The sequence below is a fragment of the Chlamydotis macqueenii genome, chromosome 2, assembly GCF_036417535.1.
Source record: "Chlamydotis macqueenii isolate bChlMac1 chromosome 2, bChlMac1.mat, whole genome shotgun sequence".
NCBI classification, from domain to species: Eukaryota; Metazoa; Chordata; class Aves; order Otidiformes; family Otididae; genus Chlamydotis; species Chlamydotis macqueenii.
Window position 1 is genome coordinate 4,581,902 of NC_141557.1, and position 17,672 is coordinate 4,599,573.

Here is a 17,672-nt window from a genome sequence, read left to right on the forward strand (position 1 = left end):
AATTGTTGGTAATTATAGCTGTGCTCTCTTCATAGCAGAAAAATAGAGACACTTCAAGGTGTGGCTTATCTGTATTAAACCTCCAGTGACGGTAAAAGGAACCCAGTTGACTAGCACACTTACTGTCATGTCCAATTGTATAGTTAATTTGGTTTTTCTTCTTGTTTCCTTGTAGCTCAAACTGCAGGATGACAGACGGTGACACAAATCTCCCAACTATTGAGAGAAAGCTGGGACTGCAGATATGGGGCATAGAGGTACGACAAGAGGCAATGATGGCATATGTCCTCTACATGTGTGTGTATATTTCAAGAAAAAGACATTCCTGAAGTAATATGAGTAGGAAAAGAGAGTGCTACAGATAAGATACAGTGGGAAACAGGAGACCGAACTTCTCCCTATGCAACTTTCAACATGTTATTGCTTTGGTTTCCTGTTCTGTAAAACAAGGATAATATTGGCTAAGGAAATACGAATGTGGTGGAACTGAAGCTGTTTCTCCAGCACTGGAGGCTTTCTCACCCCCTTCAGGAACCAATGCAAAGCTGCTTTAGCACGTCACAAATGAATTAGCTGTTTCACCAAGAAGAGGCGTTATGCTTAGGTAACCTTAGTCTATACCAGCAGCTGCCGTGGTGTCATAGTTGAGCCCCAATCAGGACCAGACTACACAGTCTCTCTCTCTTGCTCCCCCCACCCTCTGAGAGAATAGGGGGAGATGATATAAGAAAAATGGATCGAGGTGTGAGATAAGGACAGGGAGAAAATCCTTAAAGTTACTGTTATGGGCAAAACAGACTCAACTTGGGGAAAAAAAAATATTAATTTATTACTAAAAACAGCAAGATAATGAGACAGAGAACAAGATAACCCCCCCCCCCCCCATCCCTCCCTCTTCCCGAGCGGCACGGGGCAGGGAGTGAGAGAGAGACAACACAACACGTGGGGAAGGCACCCATTTTTGCAGCAAAGGCACTCCATGGAGTCTGTTGCACTTCATCTTTGTATTTCCAACTCCAATCGATGGGTCACTGCAGGCAGAGATACTGCAGTCTGCGAGGTCACCTTCTGCTTGTGGTGGTCTTTGCTTTCAGTTTGGAGCCAGGCTGTGCTCAGTTCTGCCTTCTTCTGGCCCAGTTCACCAAGAACATTCCCCTGTAATGACAGGGGGGCTTAGAATGAGATCCAGAGTCCGCTCAGGCAAGCAGTGGGAAAGGGCTTCAACACGTGTCTCCAAGTGGTGCTGGCCTTCTACAAGTGCCAGCTGTGTTCTAAATATCACGAGGTCTTTGCCTTTCCATTTCTCTCCAAAGCACTGTGCTAAGCTTTCTTCCAGGGGATCTGTAATTAGAGACGTGTTGGTTCACAAGGGTCAGGCTGGTATGTTGGGAAACAAGTCAGGCCACCAGAAGAATGTGTCTCTAATTTCAGGGAACCACAGAGCCAGTTCAAGCCCAGGAGCTGCGTGTATACTGCTGGGTGGCACATCCAGGCACCTAGGCTGGGTAGGCACGGCTGGTTAATTGTGCACTCGTACCAGATGAAGTGTGCAATTAGCGTCTGGAGGGATGAGGGACATGTCTGTGTCCTCAAGTCTCTCTTTTCTCAGCATTGCTACTTGCTGTGAACACCTGGCAAAGTGGTTATCCTAAGAAAGCTCTCAAAGTTATCCTTGAACATGTGGGTACTGAGTAAAAGACATGCCCTAAAACCTAGGATGGGATGTGCTCACGCCCCTGGGAAATTCCCTACAGATGCAAGCTCTGGATCATGTCAGCCTGACCTCCAGGTCTTCTTGCTCTAGACCTACAGGACTGCAGAAGGGCAAGGAGACTAAAAAACACTTGTCAATCTGTCCACGCGGCATTATCATGTGCCCCTTCTTACCCCTCAGTACTGCTGGGATTTCCCCCAGAAGTGTTTTTTTTTTCCCAGCTCACAACCACAGCTCTGGTTCTTCCTTCTCCAAACCGCAATGGTCACCTTAGGGTTTCATGCACCCCAGCTGTCCTGTTTCACACACATCAACTTCTGTCTCTGAAGTTCTAGCAATGACCCAAATCTTCATTTCCTTACAGAATATGAAGATGGTTCCTGTACCTGAAAAGGCTTATGGGACTTTTTTTGAAGGAGACTGTTACGTAATTCTGCACGTAAGTAAGGCTAGCAAACATTGCTCTCTTCCGTAGCACTGTGGGTAAAAGTGGTTGTGCATCTGTGTTCGCCATCTAATCACACACCTGAATTTAATGTGGCTGTTGCAACAACACTGTGTGTTTTGTAAATCAGAAGTCCAGAGGAACCATTAACTTAGTAATTCATTAAAATTATTTATCTTCTGATCAACTGAGTCATACCCAGACACGGCAAAATGGTCTGCACGTTCCTGGCAAACTAAATCAAGGCCCACATTTGCATGACTTAGGGGAGTCTTTTGGGGCTGTGAGAGTTGGCTGACTGGAGGGTGTCATTTTCAGCAGATGAGGTGGGTTATGGAGGTCTGCCACCTCCTTTCTGTTACACAAGCAGAAGAGAGGCTCTGCAGCCCTCCTCATGTCCCCATTAGGACACTTCATCTGTCCCTCCCAAGTTTGGTCCAGACCTACTTGCAACCAGATGAACACAGTCTAGCCAGAAACATGAGGAACTTCATGCTTCTACTCTACTCTATGGGCTGTACAAAGCACCTTGTGTTCCAGAAGCTCTGTGGGAGGATGGTGTGTTGCACTCAGCTCCCAGACTTCCTTCCGAATCTCATCATCTGTATAGAGCAATCCACGCCCCATTGCATCAATGTCCATACTGTGGAAACCAGAAGCATTTCCCATTTCCTGGGTCTGAGTGTTCCTCCTGCAAACATCTCCACCAGTCAACAGACAGCAAAGCCTCCACCATCCCACAAGAACCAAGTGCACATCCACTATATGTCAAGCTAGGAAAGCGGGCTGGGATAGTGGCACAGAATGTCTCCTAATTCACCGTGCACGTGCCTTTATGCTACCTTTGGAGTGCTGAATCGGTTTGGTAGCAGCTACCCAAAGACAGGATGAGAGCAGAGTATGAATGTCCTTGCAAGGAGCTGACTATAGAGAACAGAATAGATTGTGATGCTCACAGGCTCAGCTTATGCTGCAATGGCTTCCCCAGGTAGAAAAGCCTTTAATCAGCCCACAACTCTCCTTTCCCCCTGCGGACGGGAGGGTAGAAATACTCATCTTTGCATTCTGCCTCTTGGCTGGAGACTCTCCAAACGAAGATAGTCCACAGGACAATGGGACTTTGATCATCTTCAGTAACAGTGTATTAAATTGAGCGACTTGCAACAAATTAATTAGCTGTGCACAGAGGAACTGAGCTGTATTTTATTCCAGTTCTAATGTATTTCGCTGTGGTATCACTGCACAAAGCAAATAAACAGAACTTAGTGTCAAATGCAGTTTATAAAATGAGCTGCTATCACCTTTCCCAGGTGCTCGTGTGGAGTTTAACACAGTAGGTGCTGAAAAATAACTGGCACAACCCGCAAGACGATAAGCACACCTGTTCTCGGATCGCTTGCCTCCTCTTCCTAGGCTTTTGTGTTTTTCTGTGATGAGATGAATCACAGCACGCACACACAGGCTCGGCTTCCCTTGGGGTGATGTCTGTTTTGCAAGTCAGCAGGAATTCAGAGGCAGATTGTGTTACTACGTGGTGTGACATGAGAAAGAGAACAGCAAAGAAAGGATAGTGTCTCCAGGCAAATAAATAGCAGCGTACATTGCATTTATGTGATCTGTGAGAAAAGTCTCCTTTAAGTTTTAATATCAAACGCTACAAAAGTAGGACAGGTCAAATGCATTAATTTTCATGATTGCAACATGCTCAGTGTTCCTTGATAACATGAATTATAAAAGCGCATAAGACCCAAATCAGAGCACATAAAAACGTAAGACCTACCAGAGAGGCAGTGGATGCACCATCCCTGGAAACATTCAAGTTGCTCAGGGGCTCTGAGCAACCTGATCTGGTTGGAGATGTCCCTGCTCCTTGCAGAAGGGTTGGACTAGATGACCTTTGAAGGTCCCTTCCAACCCTAACCATTCTAAGATTCTAAACATCCTTCAGTGCAATACATATGTGAGACCCATAAATACTTTCCCAAATCACGTCCTTCACTCCAGGCTGAGGTTCCAGGGAGCATTCTAAGGCTCTGTCCCATCTCCCCTTGCCCAGAAGGCAGAACTAGGAAAGGCCCTGGGAAAAAGCTCCATGGTATCTTGGTTTTGACAAGTCTCCCTGGCCAGCGATATTGTTTGAAACACACATATGGGCTGTGTCTTCATCCTGACTCATTTTTCCCACCTCCTCCAGACCAAAAGAACCTCTCGCGGCTCCGCTGTGGATTTGCATTACTGGATTGGCAAGGATTCATCTCAGGATGAGCAAGGTGCCGCAGCCCTGTACGTCACCCAACTGGACAACGTGCTCAGAGGGAACGCCGTGCAGCACCGGGAAGTGCAGGGGCACGAGTCTGAGACCTTCCAAAGCTATTTCCGCAATGGCATTATGTGAGTAACGTAGAATACCCTGCAACGAGGTGGGTCAGGGTCCCTGAGGTTCCCTCTGCTTCTCTACATCTCAGAGCCATCAACATTTCAAATGTCTGAAAAACATGGATCAGCAGAAGAAAAATTTCCCTTTTTAAAAAAATAAGTTATGGTCTTCGCTCACTTTGGAGGCTTTGGAAGGTCCTTCTAGCTGAAGAAAACTCAGATAAAAACCCATCCCTGGTCAATGCCCTGTGTGCCAGTCTGGCTTTTGATACCTCTGTATTGTGCATCTCTACAATCTCTCATGAGTTTTCTCAGGACTTTTGTGAGGCAGAAAAGTGCTTTTACCTTCACCTTAAAGATAAGTAAGGGACAATGAAGGATTAAAATTCAGACCTTCAAAAACATGTCAGTTTAGAAGTCTGTTTGTAAACCTATCTGCCTCTGAACTCAGTATGAGTTAGACTTCATCTTGGTCTAAACCACATCTCTAAGATCAATCAGGAAGTCTGAGGCACAATGAGAAATTAAAGCAGGATCTTTCCACATCTCCTTCTATAGATGTGTTCAACTGCACCAGACAAGTCTAAATTACTGTGAATCACTCACACCTGACCACATTTGCCAGTGTCCTCTAAGCTATGATAAAATACGTTACCCACATGGCAAAAACTGTAAGACTTTCAGCAATTGCCTCTTCTCTTTTACACATAAATGGCAATTGCATTGTGTCAATTATTAGTGCAGTACGAACACTGGATCTGTTTTCTAAAATAGCCTATGATATGTGGAAGTGGGTTAGACTTGCCCAAAAATCCAGTAAAAAGACTTTGGGACTTCCTTGGAGGACCGCATCCTCTCATGACATGATTATGTCTTCCTTGCAGAATTGCGTTAAAAGGAGGAGATGGCATCGTGCGGTGAGGCAATACAGAGCTAACAGTGGCTGTTGCAAAGTGTGTGTTCAAGGATGGAAGAACAAAATTGGTAGCTTAAATCTGAGAGAAAGATAGTGTCCTGTACCTGTTTACAACAGCATTTTGTTTTGCTTATGGCAACAATTTCCTATCTAAGCTACTTTTAATAGAATAACTATTTTGGGGAAAAAAAAAAAAAACAACCAAATTTTAGAAAACAAAGTTTGTTTTCTGCAAAGCATGTTTCATTTTTTAATTGAATGTTTATGGAATATTTCAATTCTGAGATGCCACTACCATGGTTAATGAGATTTTCAGTTTGGTTGTGTTACATTTCCATTGCAATCCCTGGCCTTCCTTTTCATCTACACACCTTCTCCCAAGATACACAACAGCGATGCAGCACCCGTAACAAGTGGATGGACACCATGAGGAGTCATGGTCTGACCAGGGACCATGAACAGTAGAGTGAGGCCACAGAGCATTTGACATTCCATTTTCAGGACATTGAGATTATATTGGCACTAGATTTTTTAGTTGTCACCAAAAGCTTGAGATGTTCTCAGAGGATAGGGGGTAACGTATTTTCTAACCAGCTCTAACTCCTTATTCCCTGCTACACAACAGCTACAAGAAAGGAGGAGTGGCTTCAGGATTTAAGCACGTGGAGACCAATATGTACAACATCAAGCGCCTTCTTCATGTCAAGGGGAAGAAGCACGTGTCAGCCACAGAGGTAAGAAGAAGACCCCTCTCTCCTTATGGATCATTTCTCCTTGCCTCTCCTCCTACACCCATTTTGAACCAGGTTTGCCTGCTAGATAGTTCATCTCTCCTCAAGAACCCCTACTGCAGGATTATTTTCAAGACCTTGCTCAGGGGTTTGGGATTATCATAAGAGAAGCGATTGTGCTCAGTGAGTGGCTGAGTGCTAGAAAAATGAGCATGTCATTGCAGACCAGTTGTTACATCCCCAAGAAGTTGTTCACAACCGCTGTGACTTGTCTCCTGCAGCTCTTGTTGTCCCAACCAGTTTGCGAAATGCTTTCATTTCCTCGTGACAGGTAGCACTTTCCTGGGACAGTTTCAATAAGGGTGATGTTTTCTTGCTGGACCTTGGGAAAGTGCTGATTCAGTGGAATGGACCCAACTGCAGCATTGCTGAGAAATCCAGGGTGAGTACAGGAAAAAGCCTCTCAGTTTACTAGCATTTTTTTTTAATCTTGGAGAGGGAAAAATAGAGAAACAGTGCTCAATGTTTGCACAGTGAAAAATCTCAGTAAAGCCAGCAACACAGAGAAATCATGGTAAATCATCTACCTCCCCATCTGATGATATCAGAGGCCCAGGGAAGCACTTTGCTTCAGTTCAGACCTGGCCTCAGCTTGAGTTTCATCAGCAGCTGTGGACACATCATTAGCTCCAGCTCCAGAAAGGCTGGAGGGGAGGTCCACCTCCATCCCTCTGTGCCCTGTATCTTGCATGATGTGAGCCAAAAAAGTCAGCAGCACCATAGGGAATTCTAGGTTGGCCAATATGAGACAAATAGGAATACATAAGCCAGATGTTGATAGGTCAGATCCATAGCTCTTAAGGCACTTTGCAAAGGGCTCATTATCCTTATTTTACTGATAGAGGAGCTGAGATGCAGAGGTGTAATAAAGCAAGATGTATCGATGGGTCACCAGCAAAATTGACAGCCAAACTCATAGTAAGTCATTATACACATTAGAAGGCAGATAGGTCTACTCTTCATGTGGTGGCACCTGATGAACTAGGACAGGGGGAAGCTTCACAGGGAAGGTGTTTTTCCAGGACACAATGGCTAGGGAAGAAAATCCAACAGTGGGTGGAAAAAAGACAAAGAAATCCTCAGGGCACAGAGAAGGGGGAGCAGGTAAGGGGAAAGCCTGCTGTGAGGAACAGGTCATGGTTCATCTCAGGCCTGGCAATCAAGCAGATCATTTCCTAGGTCTTACAAAGAGGGACCCTTTCAAAGCTGTCACTATAAGAGTAATTGAAAAAAAAAAATCCATGGAAAATGGATATTTCAGCCTACTTAGTTGCTTGGCATTTCACGCTGCTTTTTGCACAGAAAACATCCACATTATTTGATTACTTGAAACATTTAAATGTAAAACGTCACCACAGGGCACCCGGGGTCCTGCAGCATCCAGCATCATTGCTCTCTGCATGCATGCGTCTCTCTCCCAGACCACTGCAGAAGATCATTGGACCTGCTTACATCCTGTCACACACAGGCAATGCCTGTTGTGGCTACCACATGCCTGCGCCCTGTGGGAGCAAGCACCAGGAGCAACTATAATAAGCAATATTTTCCTGAGAGTTAGTCAATAAGTAGGCATTGTAGACACATCCATTTTTTTAATAGCTAAATTTGGAGGACACTAGAAGCTTCAGAGAGCTGTGGTAGTCTAGCTTGGACTATTGGTGCTCAGTCATTGCTCTAGGTGTGAGGCTTGTTGACGTTTTTGTCTGGATCAGGATTTACTCCCTGGTGATCCTTGTGCAGGGTCTCGCACTGGCTCGCAGCATCAGGGACAGTGAAAGAGGTGGCCGTGCTCAAATCGGCATCATTGACAATGAGAAGGACTGCCCGGACCTCATGCAGATCATGAAGATGGTGCTGGGTGAGAGGCGCGGGGAGCTCCGAGAAGCCATCCCAGATGCAAAAGCAGATGAGCTGCAGAAAGCAAACGTCCGGCTCTACCAGTAAGTCCAGGGATGGGCTCCAAATCCAAACCCAATCCATTCTCACGGTGGGCTAACTTTGCTTGGTGACTCTGTCTTTCAGTGTCTATGAGAAGGACAATGACCTGGTGGTACAGGAGATAGCCACCCGGCCCCTGACACAGGATCTGCTCCAGCATGAGGTGAGAAAAAGCCACCAGCCCTTATAGCGAGAAAAGGATGCTGTGGCTTGCTTTATTTTCAGCTGAGCCCCTGTCTCCTGAAAATTGTCAGCCCTTCCATCATTCAGGTTTATCAAGTGTCCTCTGAAAAACAGGGGGACAGCTTGGCCCTGCTATAACCTCCATGGCCAGAGGTAGGTGATGCGGTGAAGCTGCTCTAATGAGAGATGGCAAATTGACCCTCTCAGCCAAGGATGATATTAGCTTGGAAATCAGAGTCAAAAAGAGCTGCGGGCCAGGAATAAATTCCAGATGGAAAGAAAGCTTCTTAATACCTGATATTCAGGGATAGCCCTCCATCTGCAGAATTCAGAGCAAATTAATACTCTGCTCACAAAATCATGAAGATATATTTTCAGCGGCCCACCCTGGAAGAACATTCTTTACAGACCCTCTGTCCAAAGGCTTTCAAAAAAGAGGCTTGTGAACCCTTGTCCTGTAGGGTTGGTGGTAGTTGTAGTCCATTTAAGAATCACAGTAAATCCACCCTCTGTTACCTCTTCTAAAGGCTGCAGCAGGGTTAGAGGTCTGCAAGGCAAGGAAATGAGCTAGATCTACATCTAATCTAAATGTCTGATGAGGATCCAACCTGGGTAGGCTACAAATGAAGAACTTTACCTGCGCAGATCTTTTTACATCAGTTTTTTTCTGTCTCACCTCAGGACTGCTACATTTTAGACCAAGGTGGTTTTAAGATTTACGTCTGGAGAGGAAAAGCCTCCAGCCCGGAAGAGAAAAAAGCAGCCTTCACTCGAGCCGTGGTGAGTTGTAATGCAGTGCAAAAAAAGGTCATGGGAGGTTAACTAAGTGCTAATCTAGATCTGACCACTAATTGCAATTAAGTGTAGGTCTTGAGGAGCTTTAATAACAGAGAGAGAAGTTAAACGTCAAAGGGAGGCATGATCACGTAAAAACAAAATTCTTAGTCACCAGATAGCACTAGAACTAAGACCTGCCACTAAAACTACAAATAAATTTGCTAAAGAAAATAATAATATAAAAAGAAATAATTTGTTGCACAGTAAATGGTGGACTTTTGGTATCTGTTGATTCAAGAGATGGTAGAGGCAGAGAGTATCAGCAGGGTCAAGATGGGATTAGACAAATTCATGATCAACAGGTCCAGAAACAGATATTAAAGGAGGTCTTATATCCTCTCTAACACCCAGTATTGTGGATGCTGGGGAGAGTGAACAGCCACCAGGCTCACGTGTGCTCTCTAGGCCACATCTCTTAATGCCATGGTCTAGGCAGCACGGACCACTGCTCCAACCCTGAAAGGCATCTCTTGTGTTCCCAACCAAGGGTAATACCTTGGGCAAGTCAGTGGGGAACTCGATTTCTTGGGGTCTCTGGAAAAGCCAGACCTCGTATGTAGATGCTATAGGCCTCAACCCCAAGTCCTTTCAAGCAGCAAGTCTTTTTCACAATGCCAACGGGTCTGGGCCCAGGTTCTGCGTGTGAATTTGAAGATGATACAGGGCTCTTCCATAGGGTAGAAAGAGATCTGATATTAACTACTATTAACTCAGATTGGCAAACCTGCGGCAAGACGAGGGCTCATGTTAAGGTAGAACACACCAGCACAGTGCCCTGGCACCTATGCTGCTCCTCCAGATGAGCTGCCATGCAGTTATCTTCTGGCAGAGCATGCCTCAACACTTCCTTTCAGAAAAAATTAGCCCCGAGGGAGCCTGTGCGAGTAAGGCATTTGGTAGTTTTTTTACAAGTTGGCATGTTGAAGTGCAAGCTACAAGGAAATTCAGCTTTTAAATCATCTATTCATTTACGTGAAGATGTTAAACGGCCTCATCTTCACTGGGATCTTACTAGGAGATACTGAACTTCAGTGGCCCCACCATCCATAAGTTCTTACCTGGAGACACCCAGCTTCAATACCAATTGCAGCTATTATCTTGGAGAAGAAAAGCTTAGACAAACTTTGCCTTAAAACTTATCTCGCAGTCCTCTGTGCTCCATTCAAAAGCTTAGCTCCAATGCTTTTTAGTAGGCAATCAGCAAATTCTGGCCCTGAGCTACACATGTAGAACAAAAGATATCTCTTTCTTCCAGTGCAGCAGGTGGGAGGGATGGGAAGACCATCTGCTCTGCTTTTCCCTGGGGGGAGTGTGTGGCTGCAGTATTTACACTAGAAGATGAATGCTCAGAAGCCCACAATCAGGCTCCTTCCCTGAACCATGGCTGTCAGCACTATACCTCCAGGTCATCCTGGAGCCTGCCGAGATAAACACAAGAGCAGCTCTCAAAAACTAAGCAATGACTTTGGCACTGTGGCAGAACACAGATCTTTTTCTTCCCTCTCATATTGTATCAAGCACCTCTGTTGAAGTAGTCGTTTAACTCAATAGTGGTTCTGTTGCAAAGAAATAATTTGTTTTTAGGAAAAAAAAAAAGAAAATAAAACAGAGATTTTTGAGAGTTTAGTCCCTTCAGAACGCCCGTTGTGCTCTGGGGTAGCGAGCTCCCTCCATCCCACCACTGCCCTAGTATGCATGTGCTCTATCATGCTACAGGGAGGACAGTCTCCTTGTTTTAGAGAATGACAAAAATGTTGGAGAGCAGTGAAGAACTGAGCTAGGCTCTTGGGTTATGGGCACACTCCATCACTACTCCCTCCCCTCCAACTCCTAGATCTATCACCAGAAGCCATCTATGGAGCTGTAGTCTCCTAAACACAGAAATAAACATGGATACTACAGTGAGAGATTGTAGACGCCTCAGTTTCTAAGTCTGAATGCCAGTCTTGGGGTGAATTGTGCCCTTGGTCATGCCAGTGTGTTCAGTGGGGGACGTTCACTCTTTGGGCTGGCTTAGGTCCACATCCCTCTTCTCATGTCTGTGAAAAGCTTGATGTGTCCCCACTAATGTCCTTTTCCAAACCCACTAGGGTTTTATCCAAGCCAAAGGCTATCCTTCATCCACCAACGTTGAAGTGATCAATGATGGAGCAGAGTCAGCCATGTTTAAACAGCTCTTCCAGAGGTGGACAGAAAAGGACGAAACGCAAGGCTTGGGCAAAGTCTACACTACTGGTAAAATTGGTGAGCATGATTGTCCTGGATTTGGCTTTCCTACCTGTGCTAAGCAACAGCTGAGGGAACGTCATTCACATTAATGGTCCTCTGCCTTCAGCGCCTTGAAAATCTAGTTCAACGTTCTTCTCACGCCTTGTATTTTCCACCTCCTTCATTAGATGCAAAGGATTCAGGAACTGAACAACATTGGGAACTACTGAGGCTTCTTATATGAACCAAGCTGCCTCTTATTCCAAATGTAAATGTTGGCAGATCACTCTTGTCTGAAAAATTGTGTGCAAAAAATCACACTTGCAGAACATCCTAATTTTCTTTATAAAGGGCTAATGATGAACCTAATAAGGAAGTGTTGAACAACATTCTCCTTTCATTTACACTGGCGTCCACCCAAGACCCTCCTGACGTCAATGGAATTATTCTGTATTTACACTGGTGTAAATGGTGCCTCAATTTATCACGCTGCTGAAGTGAATATTGCAATGCATAAACCCCAGAGAGTAAACGATACTGAAGAGAGAGAATTTCATGATGAATGATGGGATGGTGACTGCCTCCATCAATAACAGCTTCAGGGCTGCGAATCTCTTTCCCTTGCAAGTTCTCTCTTTTCTCTCCACCTCTGCCTCTCTCCGTGCTGTCCATAAATGAGCTCTCTCTTTGCCATGAGCTGGAGAAATGTAGCCATTTTATTTCTGAAGGAAACATTTTTAAAGGAGGGAAATATGTATGCATTTGGAAAACAATTACAACTTTTCAGTCGGGAGACAACTAATATTTCTACCAGCCAGTCGTCACTGGAACGCACTATATGGCTCATTGCCAGCCTGTAACAGAGCAACACCGGGGTGTATGAGCTCTTGCGTGGTCCAAAATCAACATTGGCTTACTGGTGACAAGACTGGCTTCATGCAACCGTGGACCAGGTTTTTCTCATATGTATGAAAATTGTGTGTGTGTAAGACAGTTCATATGTTATTGTGCATTCACTGGGTTCTTGCTTTTCTTCTGCTGGTGCATGCAGCCAAGGTGGAGCAGGTGAAGTTTGACACCACTCAGCTCCACGCCAGACCGGAGCTAGCTGCTGAGCAGAGAATGGTAGATGATGCCTCCGGGGAAATAGAGGTGAGAGAGCTCCTTTCGCTGACAGAGGATGCCATGATGAGTTGTTTCCAAATAGCCAAATAGAAGAGGGCCATGAAAATTATCAGAGGGCTGGAGCACCTCTCCTATGAGGACAGGCTGAGACAGCTGGGGCTGTTCAGCCTGGAGAAGAGAAGGCTCCGGGGGGACCTAGACTGATACAGCCAACTCCCTTCTCACTCTGTCTCCCACTTAGGTCCATATCAACCAAATTTGCGTGGAGCAGAGGCCCCTCTCCCATTCTTGTGTCGTCCCATGGGAGATGGAGCTGGTTGAGAGAGGGACTGTGGGACTGAGAGGGATCAGGAGGCTACTCCTCCTTGAGGGTCACTGACTGCAGAAAGGCTGTTAATGGCACGTGTATTGTGATGGTCACTGGAGAGACCTGACTTTGCTAGAAAGTACTTAATCAAGCTGGAGGAACATAGACTGGCATCCAGGGTAGAGATGAAGGGTTATCTTTCCAACTGCAGACCTGAAATTCAGTGCTCTGCTGGCAAAGGGTCTGTGCTCTGTCTTCACGTTGACTCCACTGCTGCTCACCAAGATGTTTCTCTCACTAGGTGTGGAGGATTGAGGACTTGCAGATGCAGCCAGTGAATCCCAAGACATATGGGCAGTTCTACGGGGGCGATTGCTACCTGGTCCTGTACACCTATCTGAGGTCAGGCAGGCCTCACTACGTCCTCTACATGTGGCAGGTAGGTCAAGCCAAAGAAGAAGGGACTGTTCTGTGTCTGCTGGAAGCCTGAAACAGAAAGAAGCAATTGCAGGCAAAAATCCCAAGCATCCAGAAGAACTCATGTGCTCTTTGATCATCAGTTGTCCATTGCAAATATCCCAAGCTGTGCTTTGTAGGCAGCATGGACACTGACACCAATCTGGCATCAGACTGAGAGCCAGCAATGTCAACCAGAAATAGTGAAGGATTATGGGGCTTACAGGGCTGAGGTCAAACTTTGTAGTCTTTCAGATCACCCATTAAAGCCTCATCTTCTGGAGTCAGGTGAGTATACTAATATCTCTGCTTTCTTTTTTAAAGTATATTTTCCTCCCCTGGAATGCAGAGAAAAGCTTTGAAAATGGGATCCTAGAGGCTCCAAAATGGGAATGCGAATGAAATTTAAACATCTTGTGGTTTTAACGCTGATCTCAAGATACCATATGCAGGGCTTGGGATTGGCAAGATGTTACATTGCGCAGAGCTTTATACCCTTCATCTCACCATGTTGCATGTGGCATCACTCTCTTCCCCAGGGTCGCCATGCCTCTGTGGATGAAATCACCGCCTGTGCCCTCAACGCCATTGAGCTGGACAAGAAGCACGGGGATGAGGCTGTGCAGGTGCGCGTGACGATGGGCAAGGAGCCCACACATTTCCTGGCGATCTTCAAGGGCAAGCTGATCATTTACGAGGTAATACAGCTTTGCGCACATGGGCAACGGAAGGTGCAAGCACCAATGATGGCTTGGCAGTTGCAATGGAAATAGTCCAGAAAAATGGGCTGATATTTAGGAAAGGAGTCTGCCAGGTCTGCACGGGCTGGCAGATGGAAGTGGTGGAACATTTCTACTACTTCCCAAGTAGTCTGAACACCATATGTGTAAACACAGTCCTGGACTAACCCAGACTCAGCTGTCCAACCCTGAGCTCCAGCTCTATCCCAAAATATGTTGCAGAGCTACAATAAGACAATCATCCTGTGAATTACAGATACCACTATCCAGAGAGGGTCCTCTAAAATATCCTACAAACAGTTACATGATTTGAATTGTCCCTTCCTGAATTACATCATGTTAACTACTAACCCACTTCACTGCTGATGTCTGTGGTGGAAACATCATAAATGGTTGGGGAAGAGGGGTATCGCCCTCAGCTCTCAGCGTTGGTCCCACTATATGGCTTCCATGGCAGGTGTTCAGCTAAGCTGAACGCAGCTGGAAATCAAAATCCAGCTGCCTTGCCCAGTTTACATGGCAAATGCTTTGCAAACACAAAGATCTGCTCACATTGAACTTGAGCATCTTGATGGGAGCTGGTCAAGACAGAATAATTGAGGAAAAATGTGGAAGTTAAGCTACGTGGGTTTTATCCTGACCTGGAATGAGAAGGTATTTGGATTTCCTCACCTACTTTGTGTAGGACCATGGTCCATCATTGCAGCAGCATGTAAGGCTGTGACTGCAAGAGCCTTCTTCCTCAAACCCGTTGCACTCCAGATTTGCATGTCCTCCTTACCTCCCAAACCATCCTTCCCTCTGCTTCCTTGCAGGGTGGCACGAGCAGGGCTCAGAAAAACATGCCCGAGCCGGCAATCCGCCTCTTCCAGGTGAGAGGTACAGATGAGATGAACACAAAGGCCACGGAGGTGCCGGCCCGGGCCTCCTCGCTCAACTCCAATGATGTATTCCTGCTGACAACCAGCCAAGTCTGCTACCTGTGGTGCGGGAAGGTGAGACTGCAGTGAGTTCATGAGAGGCAGCTGAAGGAAGCTGAACTTGCTGATGTAAGGCTTGAGTTTCCTACATCCACTGAGCTGTGGAGGTGTATCCTTGGGCATGCAGACCATCTACTGCAATGGAGGAAGGTGAACTGAGGAGAAGGCTCTGACTGTGGAGGATTAGCAGTAACACAGCCTTCTCTATATAGAAGTAATGCATTTAGGGCTTCACCTCACCTCTTTTTCGAGGTTCATATTACTTTCAGCTGAATAAAGGACTCCAGGTTCTCTAACAGTAAGAAAATAGCCAGGATTAGAGCATATGCATTTATTCTCTTTTAGTCATCTGCTCCAGGATGGGATGGTAGATCAAACCAAAGCAGAAGGGTTGCCTGGAGAAGTTATGGATCATTGGAATTGTTCAAAGTCAGGTTGGACGGAGCTTTGAGCAACCTGATCTAGTGAAAGATGTCCCTGCCCATGGCAGGTGGGGTTGGACTACATGACCTTTAAAGGTCCCTTCCAACATAAATCATTCCATGATTCTATGAGTTGTGCCTTAGATGCCATTGGGTGCACTGAATGTCCCTTCAAGGACTAGAAATTGATTCTGAGTGACCAGCTCAGATGAGACCTTCAAAGGCATTCAAGCAGGTCTAAAACTTTCCCTGAGGAGGGCATGGCCAAGCCAGCTTTTCCCCACAGATATGTTTTGCTAGTCTGCCCCTAACTCCACCTCTATCTTACGTCCTGAACACAGGGATGCAGTGGAGATGAGAGGGAGATGGCAAAGATGGTGGCTGACATCGTCTCCAAACGGGACAAGCACACTATTTTGGAGGGACAAGAGCCAGCAGAGTTCTGGGAAGCCTTGGGAGGCAAAGCACCTTACGCCAGTGAAAAGAGGTAATAATGACCTGCTTGCTCCTCTGGGCTTGGCCAGACAACATTAAGCAAGGGATCAAAACTTTGCGGGAAAGTGAGTAAGCACTTTGATACTGTGTCCTCACCAAGAGGGGCACCAGTTCAGAATATTGCCAAAAGCTTGGTCAGAAACCACACCAAGATGTCTCTTAGTTTTTGGGTCAAGCCTTCTGAAGTAGGAGCTGCAGATCCAAACTGCAGACAAGAGTGTGCTACACCCTCCTTTCCCCATAGTAAATCCATCCCATATCTTGTCGTAAGGGCTACATGAACTACATGCTCCATTTCCAGACATCATTGGCTTTATAGGCAGCCCCAGAAGATTCATGAAACTAAACCTGCTTTTGAACAACTTGGATTTCTCCAGCCCTCTTGGCAGGTGATGCATTCTTTTGCCACCAAGTGATCTGATGTGGCTTTTACCTGACAACAGGCTAATCTCCACAAGAAGAGGAGAGTTCTGCTTTTTCCCTCTTTGGGTGGAGAAATAGTTACCTTTAAAAATTGTTAAAATGATCCAAAAATCTCCTAAGACCTGACATTGCCTGACTTTCAGGCCCTCAGACGAGGTTTGCCATATTCCCACCTCTTCCATCAAGGTCATGACAAGTAGCAGCAGAGCCCTGTGGTAAACCATGTGGGAAGAGTTTCCATCTCTCTTGTTTTTTCTTTCCCTGCCATGCATGAGGAAGGTTTCAAGAGCAGGTTACACACTACCAGCCTCGCCTCTTTGAGTGCTCCAACCAGACGGGTCGATTCATCATGACAGAGGTGGTGGGCTTCTGCCAGGAAGACTTGGACGAAGATGATGTCATGCTGCTAGACACATGGGAAGAGGTCAGCACTGACTCCCTCTCCTCTTCCCCCCAAACATATTTGCAATTTTTTCAAACAGTTTGTGGCTTATTTTGTTTGAATCCATCATTCAACTTGAAACCCAGGGCAATATGCCGTCTGTCCCATCTCTAAACCCTTCACGGTTCTTGGTCAGACAAGCAGGTGTATGTCAAATCCAGGTCCAAAACACGTGAGTGAGGTGGTATTGCCAGCCCCGTTTCAGAAAGGAGGAAATGTAGACACCTGCTCCACGCCTTGCTTCAAGGCAAGATGAGCTGGACCTTCTCCAGTCTTTGCCAGCTCATGCAAGGGGGTGGCACCCAGAAACCCTCCCCCTTGTTTCCCAGCACCGGTGGTGAAGACTTGCTTTAGACTGTTGAATACTGACTCCTCGCCATTTGATTTTTTGGCCATGCAAAGACTGAGTTTAGCAACCTTGAAGCACGCGAGAGCTATTTTCTGAAATATTTATGCTTTGAGCCTGTCTCAAAAGTAAAACTCTTCTTAACTGGGAGGAAATCTGGAATAAAAATCCCAGGGTACTGTTGGGAAACAACAGTTGCAGTCTTATCTCTGCTTCAGTTGGCAGGGGTGAACAAACAGCCGTGCCTCTACAGGTCCTAACTTCTCACTGTTCTTCAACACCTCCTCTCCTTGCAGATTTTCCTTTGGGTTGGCAAAGCCTCCAACACATATGAGAGGAACGAGGCAATCGCCTCAGCTAAGGAGTATCTCAAGACCCATCCGGCAGGGAGAGACTTGGCAACTCCGATAATACTGGTGAAGCAGGGCTACGAACCCCTTAACTTCACAGGATGGTTCAACGCTTGGGACCCCTACAAATGGAGCGTAAGTTGCTGGAAAAGCCCTGTGGTGTGCACGTGTGCTCAGC

General features: G+C 46.0%; 1 protein-coding gene across 1 annotated transcript in view; it reads left to right on the forward strand.

Moving 5' to 3' along the window:
- The window catches only part of VILL (villin like), a 36,087-nt gene that overhangs the window by 12,356 nt on the left and 6,059 nt on the right, over positions 1 to 17,672 (forward strand). Inside the window, exons 2-17 of the mRNA XM_010130816.2 lie at positions 176 to 257; positions 2,079 to 2,153; positions 4,354 to 4,550; positions 6,077 to 6,185; positions 6,514 to 6,624; positions 7,983 to 8,182; positions 8,265 to 8,343; positions 9,045 to 9,143; positions 11,291 to 11,444; positions 12,460 to 12,560; positions 13,142 to 13,279; positions 13,836 to 13,994; positions 14,852 to 15,031; positions 15,780 to 15,925; positions 16,636 to 16,780; positions 17,441 to 17,629. Coding sequence (XP_010129118.2) covers positions 189 to 257; positions 2,079 to 2,153; positions 4,354 to 4,550; positions 6,077 to 6,185; positions 6,514 to 6,624; positions 7,983 to 8,182; positions 8,265 to 8,343; positions 9,045 to 9,143; positions 11,291 to 11,444; positions 12,460 to 12,560; positions 13,142 to 13,279; positions 13,836 to 13,994; positions 14,852 to 15,031; positions 15,780 to 15,925; positions 16,636 to 16,780; positions 17,441 to 17,629 — 2,151 coding nt within the window. The 5' untranslated portion in view covers positions 176 to 188. The remainder of the gene's footprint in view (positions 1 to 175; positions 258 to 2,078; positions 2,154 to 4,353; positions 4,551 to 6,076; positions 6,186 to 6,513; positions 6,625 to 7,982; positions 8,183 to 8,264; positions 8,344 to 9,044; positions 9,144 to 11,290; positions 11,445 to 12,459; positions 12,561 to 13,141; positions 13,280 to 13,835; positions 13,995 to 14,851; positions 15,032 to 15,779; positions 15,926 to 16,635; positions 16,781 to 17,440; positions 17,630 to 17,672) is intronic.